We start from the raw sequence: 25,718 nt of genomic DNA, 5'->3' as shown, positions 1-25,718 counted from the left end.
CCATGGCTAAACCCCGTGGAGATGCAAGGCTCTCATCAGGTCAGGCAGGTCCTTCTTGGCAGCAGGAAGCCTTCAACAAGGACCACATACTTGGCCAAGTGGAAGCGCTTCTCGCTTTGGGCCACACAACGGGGTCATGCTCCCTTGCTCGCCCCAATCCCTCTTATCCTGGACTATTTACTATATCTCAGACACCTGGGACTGATTGACTCTTCGGTTCGAGTACACCTTGCTGCCATCTAGGCATTCCACCCTGGAGCGGGGGGTACCTCAGTGTTTGCAAACCCACTCGTTGGTCGCTTCCTCAAGGGTCTTGACAGGTTGTTCCCGCACATTCGTCAACCTATCCCTGCTTGGGACCTCAATTTAGTCCTATCCGTCCTCACAGGCCCCCCCTTCGAGCCGCTGGCTTCGTGCTCGCTGTTATATCTTTCATATAAGGTCGCGTTCTTGGTGGCTATCACATCAGCCTGGAGAGTGTCGGAACTCAGAGCTCTGACATCTGAACCTCCATACACCCGTCTTCCACAAGGACAAGGTCCGACTCAGGCCGCACCCAGCATTCCTCCCTAAGGTGGTTTTCCCCATTTCACATGGGTCAAGACATTTTTCTCCCGGTGTCTTATCCGAAACCACACTCCTCTGCGAAGGAGCGTAGGCTGCATTTCCTGGACGTTCGCAGGGCTCTCGCGTCCTATATCGAAAGGACAAGATCCTTCAGGAAATCAACCCAACTTTTTGTTGCCGTGGTCGACAGGATGAAAGGGCTCCCGGTCTCATCACAGCGAATCTCGGCTTGGATCAGAACCTGCATCCGGGAGCGGTACAGTCGGGCCAATATACCAGCCCCGCCTATCACGGCCCACTCCACAAGAGCACAGGCCTCTTCCGCTACGTTCCCGGCCCAGGTCCCGATGCAGGAAATTTGTAGAGCAGCCACCTGATCCTCAGTCCACACCTTTACAGCGCACGATGCCATCACGCACCAGGCTGGAGATGATGCTGCCTTTGGCCGCGCAGTACTCCAGTCTGTAGTGACCTCCGACCCCACCGCGTAGGTTCAGGCTTGTGAGTCACCTGCTTGGAATGGACGTGAACAATCACTCGAAGAAGAAAAAACGGTTACTCACCTTCTCGTAACTGTTCTTCGAGATGTGGTGTTCATGTCCATTCCAATACCCGCCCTCCTGCTCCTCGGAGTGTCGGCAAGAAGGAACTGAGGAGGTGGAGGGTCGGCTGGCCCCTATATACAGTGCCATGAGGGCGCCACTCCAGGGGGCGCCAAAGCCGACCCTACAGACACTGCTATAGTAAAATCTTCCGGCTGGCGTACATGCGGCGCGCGCGCACACCTGCTTGGAATGGACATGAAGAACAACAGTTACGAGAAGGTGAGTAACCGTTTTTTCCTGTGTCACCTGTATTTGTAACCAGGTCTCTTGGGAAAGGTTGGAATCGTTCCAAAACAAACCACTAAATTATATGGCTCAGTCGCTCTGAGTCTCTGCCTTCTCCTGCTGTACTAATGGGAATCTTGCTATTGGATTCAGTGGGAGCAGGAGTGGGCCCTTTGAGGTCACTAGAGAACGGAAGTGCAGCATGTTGGAGAACTGTGTGTGATGAGTGTGCACTAGACCTAGCCCACAGTGATGCTGTTCTTGCTTTCATAGAGACTCAAAGTCTCCAGAAAAACTTAACTGCCCTTTCTCTGCCTTACAAAGTAAGGGTAAAGGAGAGGAAATCTCTCAGGTGCAAAAGGCAAATACAGTTTAGTCAACCATTCTGCCTGATAGTGACTAGTTTCTTCATGTACCTAAACAACATCCCACAGCTCTTGGTGGATTAGTTAATTGTAGCTCAGATCCCAGGTTGCTCTCTCTCACAGGGCTAGTGTTCTTCTAGTCTGGTATGTGGTGGTGTGGCTTAGTCTTAAATTGCGCTTCCCTGTCTTCATCTTACTCATGAATCTTGTATCAAGAGAGCGGAGGATGAAACTCATACTCTGAATATAAAGCAAGTCCCCTACAGCAGCCTCCTCACTTATTTATCAGCTGCCTGCCATGAGCTCGACTGATTAACTCCAGAAAGCAGTTCAGTCCCCCAAGTATTCCTGACAGGCACTGTTGGTGTGTGAATGTCAAAGGTGACATCCGAAGAAGTGGGCTGTAGTCCACGAAAGCTTATGCTCTAATAAATTTGTTAGTCTCTAAGGTGCCACAAGTACTCCTGTTCTTCTTTTTGCGGATACAGACTATCACGGCTGCTACTCTGAAATCAGTTCTAATGAGTAATTTAGTCTTAAAATAAGTTTGAGGTTTAGACTGAAAAATTCTAGGATGGACTAGTTGCTTGGCTTGTTCTGTAGAACACTGAGTTTGATTTTTAAGTCTACACATGACTGACTGTTCGCTCCAAAAGCCCACATCATGGTTTAGTGTCTGTGTCTGTGTGCAACAACAGCATGTGTGCTGGCTGACCAAATTTCATTCTGTTCACAAAATGTTTGCCTTCTCACTAGGATTTTGGTCTGTAGACTACACTCGCTTGCATTTTAGGCTATTAGAGATTGTCCTGCACTGAATGATGCAACATTCCCCACCCCTGTTCTAATATGTGAAGTAAAAATAACCCATGGATTATTAAAAAAATAAACCTCAAGTTCGTTCTCATAGCAGATGACTTGAAGGAATGTTGAAGGTTAGGGAATTATTAAAACAAGACTTCACAGTTCAGGGTCAAACTTGGGACATCTTTCTCCCTCTCCCCCTTTTCTCATGTTTCAAATTGACTGTAAGCTCATTGGGGTAGGAATTGTAGACCCATAGTCCTTGGCACAAGTGGGCCCTCGTCAAAAGGGGCACTGCCATGGTACAAATAATCAGGACATGTTTGTGCTCAGGCACAGATGGCCACTTCCTGCACCTCTTGGCCCCTAGCCTATGGGAGATGTGGATGATGCCACTCCAGACACTGAATTTCCTGGCTCTTACTATGTCATCATAAATCTGTGTAGTTTGTTGCATGAGCCTCCCCAAGAGGCCTGACTACATCAGAAAGCTATGGATGAAGCCCACGTTTAACAGTCACTATCAAAACCTAGCCCAGTGTAGTGTGCTTTTGGTTGATTTTGTTTGTGAGAAAAGGCAAGCAGGCTGCTGGTTGTGTGGTGTGGTATGGTATGGAGTCAGAAGCTGAAGGTTTTAGCCTCTGGGTATGGGACAGTTGAGACTTTTAACCTCTGCAGTAGCAATCTGGGATTGTTCACCAAGCACATTAGCGAGATGTTTCTTCTAAGAAGTCAGCAATGAAATAGTTAATGTGACATTTTAAAGTGATGTCTTTCTGTTTCAGAGTTAAGAAACCACTGGGTTAAGTAGGGCTATTAAATAATAACTAATGGAGATATCCCATCTCCTAGAACTGGAAGGGACCTTGAAAGGTCATCGAGTCCAGCCCCCTGTCTTCACTAGCAGGACCAAGTACTGATCTTGCCCTGGAACCCCAAGTGGCCCCCTCAAGGATTGAACTCACAACCCTGGGTTTAGCAGGCCAATGCTCAAACCACTGAGCTATCCCTCCCCCCTCCCTGTTCACCCCTCCGAGCCATTGTCTCAGGCCATATCTACACTACCACTTTTGTTGGTATAACTTCTGTCGCTCAGGGGTGTGAAAAAACATCCTCCTGAGCAACATAAGTTTCGCCGGCATAAGTGATAGCGTGCATAGGCTGTGTCCCTGGGAGAGCTTCTCCTGCCGACATAGCTACCGCCACTTGTGGAGGTGGTTTTATTATGTCAACGGGAGAGCTCTCTCCTGCTGGCACAGAGCGGCTGCACGAGCAATCTCACGGTAGCGCAGCTGCATCCATTCAGCTGGGCCGCTGTAAGCTTGCTAGTTTAGATGTGGCCTCAGGCTGTCCACATTCAGGAAGACAACACTGCATATTGCCACCCCCAAATGTTGGAAACACATGAACCAGGTTTCGAAATTCATGACTGGCTTAAAAATCATAAGAATTTTACATACATAAATGTTGGGTTCTTTTTTCTTTGCCCTCTGGTTCTTGAGGTCAATCTCTCCTCTGCAACCCTGAGGGCTAGACACTGTGTTTTTTTTATTTTTATTTTTTATTTTTTTTAATGAAAGCTGAAATTCTTAAATAATTTGATTCTGGGAGGGGGGAGAGAGGTACGACTGTAAATAAAACATCAAATATTGTGACTCTCCTAATTAAAATTTCAAGAGTTGGCCACACTGGTTTACATTCAATTTGTGCTTACAGGGTTATTTTCACAACCATGTTGACTAGAAAATAGCTTTCTAAAATCCGAGGTTTGTTTCTAAATCACAGTTCTGTGGCAAATTGCTTGGCTGCAGAATACATAGGGCCCTGACTATAAAGAAGAAAGGCCAGGTAGATAGGTGCTGGGGTGGCTTAGAAATGAGCCTTCTCTTAAGCAGCCATTATGTCTGCCGTAAAGGCAAATGAATTCCTTGGTGTCAGTATCTTCAGTGCATCTGTACACTAATAGGAGCATCGTTCTTTTATATTCATCCAGCTGGATGACTAACTTAAGTCCCATTAGAAAGCAGATTTGTGACTCACTCACTGCACCAGCTGAACACTGCCTCATGGTGATAATGGAGCGTTCTTGTATCCAGAGAATCTACAAACAGTGTTGGTGCAAAGTAGTGATATCACGGAGGTGCATCATTTTGTATATTCTGTCACAAAGGGACTTATAAGCAATCCTTTATTTGAAATTCTTAGATTATTGCTCTGTAGCCTATTACAGTGCTTCTTGGTGAACAGCACTTTCCTACGCACAGCGCTGTTCGTGACACACACTCATCCTTGCAACAGAGGATGCTGACTTTCAGAATGAACACCTTGCTTCTGCCCCTCTGTTTCCATTGTATTCCTTTATTTAAGTTGAACACCTTGCCGGGGGCCCTAGCTGCTGTTTAATTCATTATGATGGGTAGAGTGATGACATTATTGCTGATACAAGATCTCGCTGTACTGGCAAGCTCCCAGATAACTCATACAGTGACCTTTTCTGCTCAGACTTTTTATTTTCCTTTCTTCAGAGGGAGACATTGCTACGGCAGCTGGAGACGAATCAGCTAGATATTGACGCAACGTTGGAAGAGCTCTCAGTGCAGCAGGAGACAGAGGACCAAAACTACGAAATGTATGTCATTGAGCCCTCCTTTCTAACCTTTTTGCTGGAATCTATGTAACTCTTGTCTGTTGGGCAGCATTACACTTTACATCAACCATGGGAGGTCCAATGGATATCATTTAGTATTTGTTTGGATATTTCATTTCTCATGTAAAATAGGAGATTCTCCAATGCAAAGTTTGTTCTTTGGATTCCCTTCAGACATGTGACTTATGGGAGGGGAGAGAAATGGAGGTGGAGCTGGGTACAATGAAATGGCAGAGTGCTAATGAGGCAAATGCTACAAGGATTATAGAGGAGTATGTCACAGCCTCTAATGGTGGAAGGGAATGCTCTCTAGTGCACTCTAGTGCTTCAGCAGGGAAACAAGGTCACATTCTTTTCGCTGTAGTCTTGTTGTACCTGTCTTCTGGCTAATCACTTTTGCTCTCATTTAGTCTTTGAGACACTAGGATATTTTTTGTTGATCTCTTCAGAAGTTCTAGAAGCTTATTAAAATGTGATCATATTTCAGAGTGTGCATCCTGTGTATTCAGTGTCATATCCACTTAATTCCCTGCTTGGAGTGAGTTTCTACTCCTGTTAGCCTTGTAGAGCCAGTACAGCTCTGGGGAATGAGTTGGATTCTGTTCAAACTTGGACGTATCAACAGTTTTGTTCAAAACTTCCAATTGCAGGGTATTTATTGTGGTAATGTGCAAGCCAGACAGAACACAGCTTGGCTTTCAGGTTCTGGAATGAGTAGTCAGAAAAAATCTCTTGTAAAACAAGCAGATTTATTTGGTAATCATGGAAACCATAACTACCTTCCACCATGCCATTTTACAGTTGCTTTTCAAAATAGAATCAAGCTTTAGGTTCCATAACCTTTGTCAGTGTTTTTTGTTTTTGTTCGTAAAGCACCTTGAGTCACTTAATTAAAAGGCAACCATATACATATAAAACAGTATTATTTCCCAAATACTGCATTCCTATCGCTATAGGAAAAAACAGTGATGCTGAGTGAGACCCATTTAGCCACCACAAATATTGTTTTCTTCTGGGCAGAAGCTACAGTATTGTCCATACTCAAAGGATTCATTTGTGGTGTCTGCGCTACCAGTTCCTTCCCTGTGATTTTTTGGGTGTGTGTACTCTGTCCATGCCTGGTGTCCGTCTAGAGGGAGCAAGCATCCTGCTGTATTTTAGAACTGGTGTGCTTCCAGGGCTAGAGAGAGTACTCTGGTGTCATGGCAACAGGAGCTGTAGGGATATTGCCTTTCACTGAAGATTATTATTAATTATTTGTGTTGTGGTAGCACCTAAAAGCCTTGGCCACAGACCAGGTTCCCATTGTGTTGGGTGTTGTACACACAGAACAAAAAGATGATCCTTGCCCCAAAGAGCTGCCAGTTTTGTTTACAATCTTCTAATCTCTTGTGGTAGGAAGTTGAAAAAACACTTCAGTAGAAGCCACAGACACTTGCAGAAACTCCATGAATCTAGACAACCACTCAGTCTGTGTATCAACACCTTTACTATTCCCTTTTCCAAACAGTTGGCAGCCACTGAAAATACAGAGGTCCTTTCTTTGCTCGGTATCCTGAACGTTTGTAATCCATTAGTGCTGCCTGGCCAGGTAGAATAACTGCACTCGGGTGGTATGGGGTGCCGTGCTGATGAGACAGTGCTGCCTCTCAACAGCCAAGAAGGGCCCACGCTGCAGGTGACTGACTACCCTTGCCTGTGTAATTATACTTACCGTGACTTTGAAATGTTTTAACCAATAATTGGGACTGCTCAGCAGGGTTTTTTTGGTAGTTCCTTATGTGAATAAAAACAGACAATGTTTTCACCCCTCAGCTCTTACTATGATTCTGGATTAGCAAGTAAATAATCAAATTTTATATGTAGCTAGCCAAACTCTGCCCTCGTTGATATGGGTATAAATCCAGAGTAACCCCAGTTACCCAGGGAAGGGTAACAAGAAGGGTTTCTACAGATATGTTAGCAACAAGAAAAAGGTCAGGGAAAGTGTAGGACCCTTAATGAATGGGGGAGGCAACCTAGTGACAGATGATGTGGAAAAAGCTTAAGTATTCAAAGCTTTCCCCCCCCGGCTTTCACAGAGAAGGTCAGCTCCCACACTGCTGTCCTGGTCAGCGCAGTATGGGGAGGAGGTGAGCAGCCCTCAGTGGTGAAAGAACAGGTTAAGGACTATTTAGAAAAGCTGGGCATGCACAAGTCCATGGGTCCAGATCTAATGCATCCAAAGATGCTGAGGGAATTAGCTGATGTGATTGCAGAGCCATTGGCCATTATCTTTGAAAACTCGTGGCGATTGGGAGAGGTACCGGACAATTGGAAAAGGGCAAATATAGTGCCCATCTTTAAAAAAGGGAAGAAGGAGAACCCAGGGAACTACAGTCTCACCTCAGGCCCTGGAAAAATCAAGGAGCAGGTTCTGAAGGAAACCATTTTGAAGCCCTTGGAGGTGCTCGGGGACAGTCAACATGGATTCACCAAGGGCAAGTAATGCCTGGACCAACCTGATTGCCTTCTATGAGGAGATAACTGGCTCTGTGGATATGGGGAAAGCGGTGGACATGATATATCTTGACTTTAGCAAAGCTTTTGATATGGTCTCCCACGGTATTCTTGCTAACAAGTTAAAAAAGTATGGATTGGATGAATGGACTATAAGGTGGAGAGAAAGCTGGCTAGATTGTCGGGATCAATGGGTGGTGATCAATGGCTCAATGTCTAGTTGGCAGCTGGAATCAAATGGAGTACCCCAGGGGTCGGTCCTGGGGCCAGTTTTGTTCAGCATCTTTATTAAAGATTTGGATGATGGGATGGATTGCACCCTCAGCAAGTTTGCAGATGATACTAAGGTGGGGGGAGAGGAAGAGACACTGTAGGGATAGGGTCTGGAGTGACCTAGACAAACTGGAGGATTGGGCCAAAAGAAATCTGATGAGGTTCAACAAGGACAAGTGCCGAATCCTGCACTTAGGACGAAAGAATCCCATGCACTGCTACAGGCTGGGAACCGACTGGCTAAGCAGCACTTCTTCAGAAAACGACCTGGAGATTACAGTGGATGGGAAGCTGGATATGAGTCAGCAGTGTGCCCTTGTTGCTAAGAAGGCTAACGGCATATTGGGCTGTATTAGTAGGAGCATTACCAGCAGATCAAGGGAAGTGATTATTCCCCTCTATTCGGCATTGGTGAGGCCATATCTGGAGTATTGCGTCCAGTTTTGGGCCCCACACTACAGAAGGGATGTGGACAAATTGGAGAGAGTCCAGCGGAGGACAACGAAAATGATCAGGGAGCTGGGGCACATGACTTATGAGGAGAGGCTGAGGGAACTGGGCTTGTTTAGTCTGCAGAAGAGAAGTGAGGGGTGATTTGATAGCAGCCTTCAACTACCTGAGGGGGGGTTCCAAAGAGGATGGAGCTCGGCTGTTCTCAGTGGTGGCAAATGACAGAACAAGGAGCAGTGGTCTCAAATTGCAGTGGGAAAAGTCTAGGTTGGATATTAGGAAACACTATTTCACTAGGAGGGTGGTGAAGCACTGGAATTGGTTCCCTAGGCAGGTGGTCGATTCTCCATCCTTAGAGGTTTTTAAGGCCTGGCTTGACAAAGCCCTGGCTGGGATGATTTAGTTGAGGGTTGGTCCTGCTTTGAACTGGGGGTTGGACTAGATTAGACTTAGACTTCCTGAGGTCCCTTCCAACCCTGATATTCTTTATAATAATAAAAAAAAAAAAGGGGGGGGGGATCGAAGCTATGTTAACACTGGCACTCTCTGGGCTCTCAGTCTATTACAGCAAGAACTAATTGTGCACCAACCCAGCCAAAATGCAAGTGAGTCTTTTTCAATCATTCAGACAACTCATCTGGAATGGGGTATTGCTTGCCCACTGCTAGAATCCTATCTACCTTGGAGTGATGCTAGACCAGGGGTCGGCAACCTTTCAGAAGTGGTGTGCCGAGTCTTCATTTATTCACTCTAATTTAAGGTTTCACGTGCCAGTAATACATTTTAATGTTTTTAGAAGGTCTCTTTCTATAAGTCTATAATATATAACTAAATTATTTTTGTACATAAAGTAAATAAGGTTTTTTAAATGTTTAAGAAGCTTCATTTTAAAATTAAATTAAAATGCAGAGCCCCCCGGACCGGTGGCCAGGGGCCGTGTGAGTGCCACTGAAAATAAGCTCGCGTGCCACACTTTTTCTTTCAAGGCATACATGGAGAAGAGAAAAGGCAAAATTAGTACCTAGAACAACATACTCCAAGAAGCTTGCAAATTCAACAACTCAGCAACACTGACAGGCACCGCATTTTCATTTTGTTATTTGACAGCCAAATACACATCTGCTGTGGGACAGATTAGGTCATGCAAAGAAGCTGAACTCCGTGCTGAATGACAGCTGCTGCTACATCACTGGATGTCCTAAAACCAACAAACCTGAACAGCCTTTGTGTTTGCTGGAATTGCTCCACTAGGTATTAGGAGAGCGGTCACAAGCAAAATGAACAATTATGATGGATCAAAGATACCAAACATCTGCTACATGATCACACTGCAGGAGTTAGCTGCCTGAAATTGAGAAAAAGTTTCCTAGCTGCAACAGAACCACTTAGAAAATCACTGACAGGTACATGACTAGAAATGTGACGCACATGGCTGAAAATACTCGAGAAGGATATCAGAGTACATCGATGTTGCTGAATGCCTTCCCGCAAGCACAGAAAAGGATTGGTCAAGGTGGAGGTGTTTAAATCACCTTCGAACAAGAGTTGGCAGGTCAAAAGTCAATATGTGGAAGTGCGGGCTATTCCAATGACCCATACACATGACTGCAGTGAAACACAAACCATGGAACATCTGTTATTCTGCTGGCCTCTGCAGGAACCAAGAACCATGAAAGATCTTGTTAGGGCTACAGACTGGGCCATGTCACGTGCCCAACACTGGAAAAAGCTATGTTTGTGGTGAAAGGCCACAAGAAAAAGATCAGATCTCAGTGTTTTGCAAAAAACAAACAAACCAACCATTGCTTGGTCTTAACATGTCCCCCTTTGACAAACCATAGTCAGCTCTTTTGGGGGAAAGAGAGCTGACAGGGAGTGAACACACACCTACATACACACCCTGCATACTTCTAGTGTTTGAGTTCTTGAGCAGTCTGTTAACCAGGCTTTGAAAAAAAGACTTTTTATTTCAGAATGTATCCTCAGCAGTTGAACTTCAGATTAAAATTTCCTAAAATTATTGCAAAGACTTCTACAATTAAGGACCTGTTTCCAAGGTTCCCATTAGATGGAGGTATCCCTCTGCGTACGTATCAAAACTGCTATGTAGCTGTGATCCATACACTTGGGTTAACCCATTCCGCCAAGGGCTGTCTTCCGTAGAGGGCACAAGATGAAGTGAAGCCTGTAGATAAGGCCCCAGCAATCTCTTAATGAGGCATTCTCATTTTATTTTCATAGACACAAACTCTCAGTGCTAGTAGTTCTGCTCATGATTGAGGGAGTCCTGTCCTGTCCTTTCTTTATGCATAGACTGTAGCTCAGAATTTTGCTAAGAGTATGCTGCTGAGTGCCAGTCTCAAAGTTCTGTAGGGAAACGTTTGTCCATTCCTAGATCATCTTTAACAGCAACCTGAAGTAAATTCTCTAAACTACATAAGCTGATTAAGTTGGCTGTTGCCCACTGGGAAAGCAATGCAACTCCCTCCGCCCTCGCCCCAAAAATAAATCTTCGTATTTCTTGATCCAGGTTGGTATGAATCAGAAGTTATTACCATGAGATTATTGGTAGCATGTGTGAAACTTGGGGGCAGAGGAGTGAGGGGTCTCAGTCCAGTGCCTAGTGGTGGACAGATCTGCATTTAAAAAAAAAAAATCACAACTGACCTGGTGGCTGAACTCCCCTCCAATACCTTGATGCTGATACTGTCAGTCAGGGTTGATGTATATAGGAGGGGCCATTGCCTTTGCTGTACCTGTTCTATGGATAAACTGGAGAACTTCAGACACTTGGGGGATATCGTCAAAGACAGGCACCAAACTCCCAGCTAACTTGCAGTCAATAGGAATTGGGTGCCTGGAGTGGAGGGGGGTCTCTGAGATCTCAATCCAGTGCCTTTCAGCAGCCCTGCATTCAATTTAAAGTAAAGAATCTTAATGCAAATAAGCTAAATGATGAGACTGTAGAGTGTTGTCATAGGATTCATGCTACATTGCATATTAATATGATTCTTCTTTTAACAATTTAAAAAAAAAAAAAACAATTTCTCACATGAAAAATCTGTTTGAAAAACAGATCACACTATGTTAGAGCCAAAGAGCAGAAAGACCTCAGACTGTGTTCTCCTATTCAGTTGTAAATAAACACAAATCGTGGAGGTTTAGGAGCAGGCTGTTAATAGGCCTTTCTTTTCCACTTTTTGCTTGCTCTGTTGGTGACTCCTGTTGCATTTCTGTTCCCTGCAGAGCCCATTCCTCTTTAAAGTTGCAGAAAAGCCTCCTCTTCTGATCAGGTCTAACTCACAGTGAATTAGTCAGGGCGAGCTTTTTGTTGGACAATATGGACATTTTTATCCAGGCCAGAATGGAAGGATTGAAATACAGAAGAGGAACACAGGAAGGAGCACAAGGATGATATGTACTAGAGAGAAGCTCTCCCTTGCCAAAGTCAAATCTCAAATAGAGCAAATGTACTTCAAAGCATAGTTTGTATTCACTCTAAGATGTCTTGTCTTTACTTCAGTTTTGGATAGTTTGATATTAGGGTTTTATGAACATAATTTCAGGATGGCTGCTTTACTCATGAGTGAGAAGAGAGGCAAGAGTGTTGTGGTGATGTTGCAAGCAAAACAAAAGAGGAGTGATGGGTTTTTTGGTTCCCTGTAGCTCTGAAACAGACAGATTTACACATCTACAAAGAGCACGTATAAAGCTGTAGAGACACAATCGTTCATAGTGTAGTTTATTAAAAGTAAGGAAAAGAAATGCCTTGTTGGGTGTCTCTACTCTGGAAGCTGGTGTTGACAGTCTAGTGCTACACTCTGGTATGGAAAGTTGTCAGCATCAGAACTCTGCCATAGAGAGCTTTTTCTGACCAGCATGATGACAGGAAACAACCTTCTGCGCATATTGAACTTCCTGTTGCCACTCTTCTCCCCAGACAAACCCATGTCATTGTCCCAAGGACATACTGCACGTCTCAGATCCTGGGGGCTGATGACACAACTTGAAAGCTCAGCACAACCAGTCTGTGCAGTGCTTGTAAGACTAATGTGGGACCCTGCCCAGCTTTCAAGCACTGCATGGATCTCAGCTTCACACTTGCTTTCGGATGGGAGCACCTGTGCCAAGTGGGACTGGGGAGGACCAGGCACCATTCAGTTCATAAGCTTAAGTTCATAGGTGCTACTGAATATCCCACCCTAAGTGAGCGAGGAGGACAAGTCCCATTAACTTTGTTCATACAGTGTTTCACATCTGTGTGCTGAAAATAACTTGCCGTATCTTCTTATGCATATACCCTTTGTACAGTGGAAAGACTTCAGCCTATATATATGAACATATATGTATATATGAAACATAACCTTGCACTTGAGTCGATCCCCTTTTTATAGTTAGGGTACCAACAAAAGTGAGTCTCATTATATTTAATGCAGTCTCACTTTCTCTGCTGCTTTTAAAATTCTTGTGTTCATGCAGCAGAAACAGATGGTAATTTCAATCTCTCCTCTCTGGTGTCCCTCTGAAGTTGGCCTCCTGCCCAGAATGAAGCCGACTAATTCCAAAATGGGCAGCTTTGACAGTACAAAATACAAATAGGGCTTTAAATACCCAAGTAACACAAACAGTGTCCTATTCTTCCTCTGGCATCTCATCTTTTTAAAGTTCTAATTGATTCTAATCTTCTAGATCCTGAAATGACTCTCTAGTTTCTCTTCAGCGTGACAGCATGTGGCCACAAGAGGCTTTTCTTGTGGCCACAGCTGCCTGGGCTGTGATGCGGGGGAGGGGGAGCTTTCAGTAGTGGTTGGGCCCTGCCCCCCTCTGGAGAGACAAAAGCTGGAGGAGCAAGAAGCCAGTGAGTTCCTCACTTTCCCGGGGTCGGGGTTCAGCCCTTGGGTGGTGGGCGGCAGGCTTCAGGCTCCATTCCCTGGCGCGGTGGCAGGCTCTGGCCCTAGTCTCAACCCCCTCCTCCATCACTGTGGCCCTCGCTGCCTCCCCCAGTGTCCCCATTGTCTCTGTTCCCACCTCCCCATCCAGGGCTTAATTTGTCCCCAGGCTTGCTGGGACTGAGTAAGTCTGCTGTGAAAAGTGATATTTGTATGTTTGTTAATATCACTTTTCACAACAGACGTACTCTCTAGCAAGTCAAAAAAGGGGGGGGGAGGCAAAAGAAACAAAAAGAAAAAAAGACAAGAACATGCAAAGCACCTTATTTGTTTCTATTCTGTTTAGGTCCAGTAAAAATAGAGACCACTGTACATTATTTTTAATATTGAGTCTGCCAAAAAAACCTACATAAATAAATTACAATGATTTGGGCACGTATATGTGCATATTGTTTTTCCTAAAGTTAATTACGTATTTTAGGAAAAATTGTGAGAGCAACCCCCAGCAAGAGTTGGTGGCCGCACCCTGAGGCCGCCAAAAATTTTGTTGAGAACCCCTGCTCTATATGATGCTTGTAACATCTTAGAACTCGTTGAGAATGTGAAAGTAGAAGGCAGCCTGGGTGAAAGTGATCATGAAATCATAGAGTTTGCAATTCTAAGGAAGGGTAGAAGGGAGAACAGCAAAATAGAGACAATGGATTTCAGGAAGGCAGATTTTGGGAAGCTCAGAGAGCTGATAGGTAAGGTCCCATGGGAATCAAGACTGAGGGGAAAAACAACTGAGGAGAGTTGGCAGTTTTTCAAAGGGACACTATTAAGGGCCCAAAAGCAAGCTATTCCGCTGGTTAGGAAAGATAGAAAATGTGGCAAAAGACCACCTTGGCTTAACCACGAGATCTTGCACGATCTAAAAAATAAAAAGGAGTCATATAAAAAATGGAAACTAGGACAGATTACAAAGGAGGAATATAGGCAAACAACACAGGAATGCAGGGGCAAGATTAGAAAGGCAAAGGCACAAAATGAGCTCAAACTAGCTACAGGAATAAAAGGAAACAAGAAGACTTTTTATCAATACATTAGAAGCAAGAGGAAGACCAAAGACAGGGTAGGCCCACTGCTTAGTGAAGAGGGAGAAACAGTAACAGGAAACTTGGAAATGGCAGAGATGCTTAATGACTTCTTTGTTTCGGTCTTCACCGAGAAGTCTGAAGGAAAGCCTAACATAGTGAATACTAATGGGAAGGGGGTAGGTTTAGCGGATAAAATAAAAAAAGAACAAGTTAAAAATCACTTAGAAAAGTTAGATGCCTGCAAGTCACCCGGGCCTGATGAAATGCATCCTAGAATACTCAAGGAGCTAATAGAGGAGGTATCTGAGCCTCTAGCTATTATCTTTGGAAAGTCATGGGAGACGGGAGAGATTCCAGAAGACTGGAAAAGGGCAAATATAGTGCCCATCTATAAAAAGGGAAATAAAAACAACCCAGGTAACTACAGACCAGTTAGTTTAACTTCTGTGCCAGGGAAGATAATGGAGCAAGTAATTAAGGAAATCATCTGCCAACACTTGGAAGGTGGTAAGGTGATAGGGAACAGCCAGCATGGATTTGTGAAGAACAAATCATGTCAAACCAATCTGATAGCTTTCTTTGATAGGATAACGAGCCTTGTGGATGAGGGTGAAGCGGTGGATGTGGTATACCTAGACTTTAGTAAGGCATTTGATACGGTCTCGCATGATATTCTTATCGATAAACTAGGCAAATACAATTTAGATGGGGCTACTATAAGGTGGGTGCATAACTGGCTGGATAACCGTACTCAGAGAGTTGTTATTAATGGTTCCCAATCCTGCTGGAAAGGCGTAACGAGTGGGGTACCGCAGGGGTCTGTTTTGGGACCGGCTCTGTTCAATATCTTCATCAACGACTTAGATATTGGCATAGAAAGTACGCTTATTAAGTTTGCGGATGATACCAAACTGGGAGGAATTGCAACTACTTTGGAGGACAGGGTCATAATTCAAAATGATCTGGACAAATTGGAGAAATGGTCTGAGTTAAACAGGATGAAGTTTAACAAAGACAAATGCAAAGTGCTCTACTTAGGAAGGAAAAATCAATTTCACACATACAGAATGGGAAAAGACTGTCTAGGAAGGAGCACGGCAGAAAGGGATCTAGGGGTTATAGTGGACCACAAGCTAAATATGAGTCAACAGTGTGATGCTGTTGCAAAAAAAGCAAACATGATTCTGGGATGCATTAACAGGTGTGTTGTGAGCAAGACACGAGAAGTCATTCTTCCGCTGTACTCTGCTCTGGTTAGGCCTCAGCTGGAGTATTGTGTCCAGTTCTGGGCGCCGCATTTTAAAAAAGATGTGGAGAAATTGGAAAGGGTCCAAAGAAGAGCAACAAGAATGATTAAAGGTCTTGAGAACATGACCTATGAAGGAAGGCTGAAAGAACTGGGTTTGTTTAGTTTGGAAAAGAGAAGACTGAGAGGGGACATGATAGCAGTTTTCAGGTATCTAAAAGGGTGTCATAAGGAGGAGGGAGAGAACTTGTTCACCTTAGCCTCTAAGGATAGAACCAGAAACAATGGGTTTAAACTGCAGCAAGGGAGGTCTAGGTTGGACATTAGGAAAAAGTTCCTAACTGTCAGGGTGGTTAAACACTGGAACAAATTGCCTAGGGAGGTTGTGGAATCTCCGTCTCTGGAGGTATTTAAGAGTAGGTTAGATAAATGTCTATTAGGGATGGTCTAGGCAGTACTTGGTCCTGCCATGCGGGCAGGGGACTGGACTCGATGACCTCTCGAGGTCCCTTCCAGTCCTATAATCTATGAATCTAATTGTTTCATGGAAGCTTCCAACTTTCCTGAGGTGTGTGCAGCCAGTCACCTGTTGGCTCTCAGATGTTTTCATTGCTGTTGCTCATAGTGCTTTGGAGGTGTTCCAGGTGCTTATGCAGACCAGATGTGCGCTGCTTAACCATTCCAGAGACTCTCATTGTCCGAGGCTGTAAAAGAGTGCAGAGCTGGCATTATCCCAGCCTTTGCCTCTGACGCAGCCCCAACACTAGTCTTCAAGCTTTCCCCAGAATCACTGATCTTTACTCCTGGGAGAATTCTGTGCCAAAAAATGAAAAATTCTGCTCACAGTATTTTAAAATTCTGTATATTTTTGTCAAAATAACACAATATGATCATGCCAGTTTCAATTATTTTGATAATTTATTTCAAAATACCTGTCAGCAAGTATGTCTTTAACAATACAGACAACAACGAAGATTCAGGAAATGTTTTTTGACAGATTCCGTACTAGGCATATTGATACAGAACTTTGAGTAATAATTCATTTAAACTACAGTACAGAAAAGTCACAATAATTATTCAGCGTTTCCTAAACACATGAAGGTTAAATTACAAATAGTTGGTAACCAATACCCTGCATTTCAGTTATAATCCTGGATTTTCATTTAAATTACATTATAAAAGACCAAACCGCAAAATAAAAGTAAAGTAGAATGTCATTTTAAATTGCTTATTTTAATTACTATCAAACAAAACTGTAGTTAAAATTCTTATTTCTTCCTACAAAAGATGATGCACACAAAGCATGGCAGTGCACTTTGCACATTACAGACCTGCTGAAGGCGTGAACTGTAGGTGGGCAGACCCCTGTGCCCACATGGATTCTCATTGCAGGATCAAGGTATAAATTACACTAGTAGGAGAGATGGGGAGGATGGTACAGAGCCGATTGTCAGTTCAGAGACTATATTAGTTTAGTGGGCTCTGTCCCCAGTCTCTTCCCAGGGGGAGGTGAAGGTGCTCCCAGCTTCTCTCAGGACAAAGAGACCACAAGACCCACTTAGCTGCTTCTAGCTTCCCACTCTTCTTCAGCTCCCCCTCCTTCACTACCCTTGCCACAGGGACTGTTCCCCCTCCCTGAGGGCACAGCCTTATGCCCTCACCTCTCCTTTCCCCTGGAGATTGACTTCCCTTTCCCACCTCACTGGACCCTCAGGCTCCAACAACCTTCCCTTCCCCTCCCCCCCGCCACTGGAGGGCTCTGTGCTCCCTCTGTTCCCCACCACCATCACTGGGGACCCTGTACTTCCCCCTCCCCGCCTGACTGACCCCTTCCTGGACTGACCCACCCTGAAAAGCCCTAGCACAGCGGAGGAAATTGACCATGGGAGTCACAGCTGGAGAAACCCTGCTCCTGGAGGAGGGGACCTGCCTGTTTGGCACTGCAGGTAAGAGCTCTGTCTGGGGCTGGGGTGTGTGCTGCAAGCAGACCTTCAGTGTGAAAGTTGGGGGAGGGAGGTGCCCCCCCTTGTTCTCCATAAATGGTGCCTTTGGCCAGGGCTTCCTGCTTTCCCCATATCCACCCAGCCAATTATCTCATCATAGAAGGCAATCAGGTTGGTCAGTCATGACTTGCCCTTGGTGAATCTATGTTGACTGTTACTGGTCACCTTCCTCTTCTCCTTCAGGAGAAGCAGAGGTGAGGTTGGAGGAGCTGAACTGGCAGCTAGGGAGCTATTTGTGAGGTGGGGGAGCTGGGAAGGCAGAACTGGGGGTGGAGCAGAATTGGGGTGAGATGGGGGCTGGACTGGGGGAGAGTGAGTACAGAACTGATGGGGGCTGGAGAACTGATTTGGATACTAGAGGCACAGGATTGATTTGGAAGTGGGGGGGGCAGGATTCATTGCTGGGTGGGGGATGGGTAGATGTGGGGGTGAGAACTCCTGCAGCAGGGGCCAAAATCCTTGTACCCAATATATTTGGGAACATGGGCAGCACTAACACTCTCTCTGGGGAGGGGCAGGAACAGTTCACCAATTGTTAGACCAGACTGAACAATGTCATCTCTTTGGCCCCCAAAACATGTGGTTATTTACAATTTCCAGATGTGTTGGGGTCTGACTCATTTATTTTTTGATCTCTTGAGTGATACTGTGAGTGGAACTTATAGACTCTAAGGTCAGAAGGGACCATTATGATCATCTAGTCTGACCTCCCGCATGATGTGGGCCACAAAAGCTGACCCACCTACTCCTGGAATAATTCTCTCCCTTGACTCAGCTGTTGAAGTCCCCAAATCATGATTTAAAGACTTCAAATCGATGAGAATCCTCCAGCAAGCGACCCCTGCCCCATGCTGCGGAGGAAGGCGAAAAACCTCCAGGGCCTCTGCCAATCTACCCTGGAGGAAAATTCCTTCCCGACCCCAAATATGGTGATCAGCTGAACCCCGAGCATGCGGGCAAGATTCTCTAGCCAGATCCTCTGGAAAAAATTCTCTGTAGTAACTTTTAATATCCCATCATTGACCATTGTTACTAATTACCAGCGATGGCACGTTATTGACCTATTAACTAAAATCACTTTATCCCATCAAACCATCCCCTCCATAAACTTATCAAGCTTAAAGCCAGAGAGGTCTTTCGCCCCCACTGTTTCCCTGGAAGGCTGTTCCAAAACTTCACCCCTCTGATGGTTAGAAACCTTTGTCTAATTTCAAGTCTAAACTTCCCGACGGCCAGTTTATATCCATTTGTTCTCGTGTCCACATTAGTATTGAGCTGAAATAATTCCTCTCCCTCCCAGGTATTTATCCCTCTGATATATTTAAAGAGAGCAATCATATCCCCCCTCAGTCTTCTTTTGGTTAAGGTAAACAAACCAAGCTCCTCGAGTCTCCTTTCATACGACAGATTTTCCATTCCTCGGATCATCCTAGTGGCCCTTCTTTGTACCTGTTCCAGTTCGATTTCATCCTTTTTAAACATGGGAGACCAGAACTGCACACAGTACTCCAAATGAGGTCTCACCAGTGCCTTGTATAACGGAATCAGCACCTCCTTATCCCTACTAGAAATACCTCGCCTAGTGCATCCCAAGACCGCATTAGCTTTTTTCACAGCCACGTCACATTGCCGACTCATAGTCATCCTGCGATCAACCAGGACTCCGAAGTCCTTCTCCTCTTCCGTTACTTCCAACTGATGCGTCCCCAGCTTATAACTAAAATTCTTGTTAGTCATCCCTAAATGCATAACCTTACACTTCTCACTATTAAATTTCATCCTATTACTATTACTCCATTTTACAAGGTCATCCAAATCTCCCTGCAGGATATCCCGATCCTTCTCCGAATTGGCAATACCTCCCAACTTTGTGTCATCCGCAAACTTTATCAGCCCACTCCTACATTTGGTTCCGAGGTCAGTAATAAATAGATTAAATAAAATCGGACCCAAAATCGAACCTTGAGGAACTCCACTGGTGACCTCCCTCCAACCTGACAGTTCTCCTTTCAGTACCACCCGCTGCAGTCTCCCCTTTAACCAGTTCTTTATCCACCTCTGGATTTTCATATCGATCCCCATCCTTTCCAATTTAACCAATAATTCCTCATGCGGTACCGTATCAGACGCTTTACTGAAATCGAGGTATATTAGATCCACCGCATTTCCTTTATCTAAAAAATCTGTTACTTTCTCAAAGAAGGAGATCAGGTTGGTTTGGCACGATCTAGCTTTTAAAAACAGCAAAGAAAGTTACACACCCTTGGGAAGACTATTTTGGGACTGAGAAGAAATGATTAATTATTAATTGCTCGTCATTCCAAAATAATATTCTCAAGTGCGTGTCACTTTCTCCACTGAGCATGCTTTTGTGCAGAGTTCTTAGATTTAGCTTTAATGTTAGTTTCCACTGTTGACAACTCTGGCACAAAAGACAGATTGCAATCTAACGTTAGCCACCATGGTTGTTTTGATTTAACCCTACTAGCCTTGTTCTGGATTGGCTCATGAATATTCCTAAACTCATCTGAAGATAATATGGGGTGTGCCTCAAATAATTAAAGGTATCAAGGTGTGCTGCAGCAGAGAAAAGGTTGGGAACCACTGTCTGAGAGTGACGTGACTGTTGAGTTGCTATATAGGGCTTCCTCCCGGAAACTTGCGCCAGAGAACTTACTGTACAAACATGGAACGATGACCTGTAGATACTAACCCTTTGCGTATCTTGGTGCCTTCCGTCCAAGGAGCTCGTTGCACTTTCTCAAACACTGATTAACCTTTGGTCCCCATTGTGTGCTAGGTTTGCATTTGGGGTGAGCTAGGCTCAGAGAGGTGAAGTGACTTGTCTAAGGTTGCCCAGGAAGTCATTGGCAGCACTGGGCCTGGAACCCTGTTCTCCTGGCTCCTAGTCCTGGGCTGCAGCCAGAGAAACAGTGTTGTTAACGAGAGGTTCCATGGAGTGTTCTGTTCCAGTCCTTATGTCTGCAATCCATTCTTTCCTGCAGCTTCCTTGAAATGATGGAAGCCCGAAGTCGAGGACACGCGTCCCCAATGGCAACTAATGGACAGAGTCCTTCCTCTGGCTCCCAGTCACCCATAGTACCTCCCAGCTGCACGTCAGATAGTTCCAGTCCTGGTACCCCCCAGCCACCACCACCACCTCAGCAGCCGCCTGCCAACGCAACATCCCCTGAGCCTCCATCCTCCTTGTCACCAGTGCCTCCACTAGAGGCTCAGCTACCGCACACATCGTCCCCAGCTACAGCCTCCCCAACAATGCCTGTTGTAGTCCCACTGCAAAAGCGCAGCATTATCTCCCGCCTCTTTGGAACTTCTCCGGCACCAGAGACGTCTCCTCCCCCGCCAGGTAGGTGCTGATGCAGAGAGAATCTGGATTTTGCTGTCTGGTAGTGGGTGCATGGGCATACTTACAATATTGCACTTCCCTGCTGTCCCTATTTCTTGGCTGTACCCCTCCTGTTCCCTGTTGGAGGCAGAGCAGGCAGCCCGCGTGTCTTAGCAGTGCAAGGCATATATTTGTTCAGTATAAATCCAAAGAGTAGTGCAGTTGCTTCGTTCTTTTCTTCCAGCTGCCTTGCTTGATTTGCCTTGTACCTCCAGCAATGCTCATGCTAGCCCAGGGGTCTCAAACTCAAATGACCACGAGGGCCACATGAGGACTAGTACATTGGACAGAGGGCCGCATTTACACTCTCTCTCTCTCTCTCTCTCTCTGAGACACACACACCCCGACCGCTGCCCTTGGCCCCGCCCCCACTCCACCCCTTCCATGAGGCCCTGCCTCTTCCCACCCCTTCCCTGCCCCCATTCCAACCCCTTCCCTGAAATCCCCTCCCTGCCCCCAGGGGGTGCAGGAGGGGTGTGGGGTGTGGCAGGGGCTCAGGGCAGGGAGTTGGGGGGGTGTGGGGTGCAGGAGGGGTGAGAGGTGTGGCAGGGGGTCAGGGGGCTCAGGGAAGGGGGTTGGGGTGCAGGAGGGATGGAGGATGCAGCGGGGGGGGGTTCAGGGTAGGGGATCGGTGCAGCAGGGGGGTCGGTGCAGGGAGTTGGGGTGCAGGAGGGGTGTGGCAGGGGATTCAGGGCAGGGGGCTCAGGGCAGGAGGTCGGGGTGCAGCAGCAGGGGGCTGAGGGCAGGGGGTTGGGGTGCAGCAGGGGGCTGAGGGCAGGGGGTTCGGCTACAGGAGATGTTCGGGGGGTGGGCTCCGGCTCGACGTGCACTGGGGGCAGGGCAGGGCCGGCTCCCTGCCTGCCCTGCCCCCACGCCGCTGCAGGAAGCGGACGGAACCTGGGGGAGGAGGGGCGCGGGGGGGGGGGTGGCTGTTGCTTCAGGCACCGCCCCCAGCAGCTCCCATTGGCCGGGAATGAGGAACCAGTGCAGAGGCATCCAGGGCTGTTCATTGCTTTCATCTACTGAGCTAGGCCTTAATTTGCCCATCACATTCACTGACTGGAGCTGCCCCTGCCTAGCGATTATTAGCATGACGGGTATGAGTCACCCTTTGCTAAATAACCTCCTCCTTCAAACTGTCACTCTGAGGAGTTCAGAAAGCTATCAAGACACCCACAGAAAGGGGAGGTGCTCAAAATGCACACTCAAGTTCAGTTTTAATTCTCCACATCAGGGGTGGGCAAACTTTTTGGCCTGAGGGCCACATCGGGGTTGCAAAACTGTATGGAGGGCTGGGTAGGGAAGACTGTGCCTCCCCAGACAGCCTGGCCCCTGCCCCCTATCCGCCCCTCCCACTTCCCGACCCATCAAACCCCCCTGCTCCTTGTCCCCGGACCACCCCCTCCCAGGGTCCCCGCCCCTAACCGCCCCCCTGAGACTCCACCCCCTATTCAACTCCCCCTGCTCCCTGTCCCCTGACTGCCCCGACCCCTATCCACACCCCTGCCTCCTGACAGGTCCCCCAGGACTCCCACGCCTATCCAACCCCCCTGGTCCTCGTCCCCTGACTGCCCCCCCGAACCGCCACCCCATCCAACTGCCCCCCGCGGCCCCCCGTCCCCTAACTGCCCCCCGCAACCCCCCACTCCTGCCCCCTTACCATGCCACTCAGAGTGGCAGAAGCTCACAGCCCCGCCGCCTGGGCGGAACCAGCCACATTGCTGCGGGGGGATGGGACAGCAGGGGAGAGGCCGGGGGCTAGCCTCCCCAGATGGGAGCTCTGGGGCTTGGCAGGACGGTCCCGCGGGCCGTAGTTTGCCCACCTCTTCTCTACGTGATGTCCTATCTCCTGGATCTATGATCAGTTTGTGACAAAACCCACCAATTGCAGTTTTATAACTCTTCTTACCTGGGCCAGTTCCCTGGAAGCAGGACATAAGGAAAAGGGAGGAAAGTTGGAAACTCCTGATCTGCAGGTCTCTTTATGCTTTGTCCAAAGAAACAAAAAAGTGAAAATGCAAATGGACATCAAGATGTGGCCGGTCTGTTTCACAATTTACACTGGAAACAAAATCACGTAGAACTGAATGCAGAGAGGCAATGGCTTCACTAAGAAAAATGGACACAGTCCAGCCCCAGTGCGATAACCTTTCTATCCATTGCTTTGTCAGAGTAACTTTCAGAAAGCCAGTGTGTTTTTATAAGATCTGCAAAAGAAAGTTTTTGAGCTACACATACAAATTCTGCAGCAGTAATTTAAAAAAAAAAAAGTTATTCCCTGATGTTGATGATGCTGTTACCCAAGCAAGGAAGTGAACAAAAAGCCATGTTAGGTGCTGCTCTGTTAGGAAAACTTGCACTAGGGCAATCAGGAAAAAGTCATTGTTCATCTTAAAGGATGCTGCAAACAAAAGTGCAAATAGTCACACTTTTCATGTTTTCCTATGTCTGTTTGAGAACTGCTTTTCTTTGTGTTTCTTAAGAATCTGGGATGAAGATTAACCTAGGAGAATAGTGAAGATTGCTCTACAAATAAGACCTATTAAAGCAACTTTTATTTTATGTAACACTTAGGGGCATTGACCTGTTGGAGGCCTCAAAGTTAGAGTAAGTGACAGTCCTTGCCCTGAAAGGTTTACAGTTTATATGACACTATCACATATGTGTGAAAAAGCCAGGTGAAAGACAAGGGAATAGTAACAGGAAGTTTTAACATGGACTAGCTTTGTGCACAGATCATAGGTGTAAAAAGCCAGTCCTGGCTGTAATCACAACCCCTGTTATTAGCTGGCAGCACTCTGTAGGTTATAGTGGCATAGGTGAGTTTTATGGAGGAAAAGATAAGTTGAGCTTGGTACATGCTAAACCAGCAGTAGGCAAAAGGCAGCTCACGGCTACCTTCTTGCGAAGCAGTGGTTTGATCTGAATGGCCTGTTACATTCTTTCTGCTGCACAGCAAATGTCCAAGACTGTTGTGGCTGTTAGCTACATGTCTGCACACACAAGTGGCCCTCCGCGTGCTAGAGAAGCATTGGGTTTGAGATGCTTAGGGGAGTAAATTCTCTGCCACACCAGCTGGGCATCATTTATGCCAAACTGTTCTGTTGTGTGTTGCCTGTTCCATCTACAGATGCTGCTACTATTCCCCCCAGTGAAGTCCCTGCAAAAGTGCAGAGTGTGGAGGACTTTATTCCCGATGACAGCCTGGACCACAGCTTTCTGGAAGATACGATCTCTCAGAGAGACAAGGGGATAACTAGGACTAAGGACCACAATGAAAGTGATAGGTAAGGAGGAAAGGAACTGGGGGTGGGAGAAAAGGAGCGGGTTAGAAATAGCATTTGGAACTGCAGTCTGGGTGACTGAGGGAACTTGTGTGACTCCTCAGCATTTTCCTCTAGCTCTAGGCCCTTATGGTCTTAATACACACAGTATGCTACACAGTGCAAACCCCCAGAGGGTGTGTATGTATCCCAGTAATGGTAGCCTCACCTCAGACACTTTCTCTTCCTTTCCTGGACACCCAAGAAATCAAATGGCTTGCGGCATGCCCTGCTGTCAACACCTATCCCTGTTAAATTGGAGAGGCTGCCAACTCGAGCACGTCTGCTAGCCAGAATTATGGTATCGCTCACAGGAAGAGTGGGTGGGTCTCTCTCCCATTAGCTAGGTCCCAAAGCCACTTAGAACCACTCCCTTGAACTTCACACAGGAATTTACTGTCGTCCAGAGCAGATGATGGAAGCAGTGGCTGAGAGTGAATTATATAATTTCCAAATCCCCCTCCCCCACTTCTCCCTGATTGCTTTCTAGCCTCTCCTACTATTGTCCTCTGTTAGCTCTGGCAGCAGATGCTTGAAGAATCCCATTTACTGTATTAGCAGGATGAGTTTGTCATTGCCAAAGCATTGTTCTTCCTGATACCCTTTGAATGTCAGAAAGCTGTGGTGCCACCAGTTTAGCCTAATTTTTTTTTTTTTCTGGCTTTGATCGTGCTTCCAAAACTGAAAGGCTGCATCACTGTACGACTTCAACTGAGATTCTCGCTTGACAGTGTGTATTGCAAATAGGGCTGTTCATTGATCGCAGTTAACTCACACAATTAACTCAAAAAAAGTAATCGTGATTAATCACAGCTTTAATCGCACTGTTAAACAATAGAATACCAATTGAAATGTATTAAATATTTTTGAATGTTTTTCTACATTTTCAAATATATTGATTTTAATTATAACATAGAATACAAAGTGTACAGTGCTCACTTTATATTATTTTTTATTATAAATGTTTGCACTGTAGAGTGATAAAAGAAATAGTATTTTTTAATTCACCTCATGCAAGTGCTGTAGTGCATTCTCTTTATCCTGAAAGTGCAACTTACAGATGTCGAATTTTTTTTTTGGTAACATAACTGCACTCCAAAGCAATGTAAAACTTTAGAGCTGACAAGTCCACTCAGTCCTACTTCTTGTTCAGCCAATTCCTCAGACAAACAAAAAGAACAGGAGTACTTGTGGCACCTTAGAGACTAACAAATTTATTAGAGCATAAGCTTTCGTGGACTACAGCCCACTTCAGAAGTGGGCTGTAGTCCACGAAAGCTTATGCTCTAATAAATTTGTTAGTCTCTAAGGTGCCACAAGTACTCCTGTTCTTCTTTTTG

At 46.0% G+C, this 25,718-nt stretch overlaps 1 protein-coding gene across 2 annotated transcripts in view; it reads left to right on the top strand.

Moving 5' to 3' along the window:
* Positions 1-25,718, top strand: part of RABL6 (RAB, member RAS oncogene family like 6) — a 124,305-nt gene that overhangs the window by 70,296 nt on the left and 28,291 nt on the right. For both annotated transcript variants that reach the window (XM_034793636.1, XM_034793635.1), the window contains exons 8-10: positions 5,092-5,195; positions 20,655-21,016; positions 24,186-24,342. In XM_034793636.1, coding sequence (XP_034649527.1) covers positions 5,092-5,195; positions 20,655-21,016; positions 24,186-24,342 — 623 coding nt within the window. The remainder of the gene's footprint in view (positions 1-5,091; positions 5,196-20,654; positions 21,017-24,185; positions 24,343-25,718) is intronic.

Source organism: Trachemys scripta, chromosome 17, assembly GCF_013100865.1.
Source record: "Trachemys scripta elegans isolate TJP31775 chromosome 17, CAS_Tse_1.0, whole genome shotgun sequence".
In the NCBI taxonomy this organism is placed as follows: domain Eukaryota; kingdom Metazoa; phylum Chordata; order Testudines; family Emydidae; genus Trachemys; species Trachemys scripta.
This window is presented reverse-complemented; position numbering and strand designations above follow the sequence as displayed.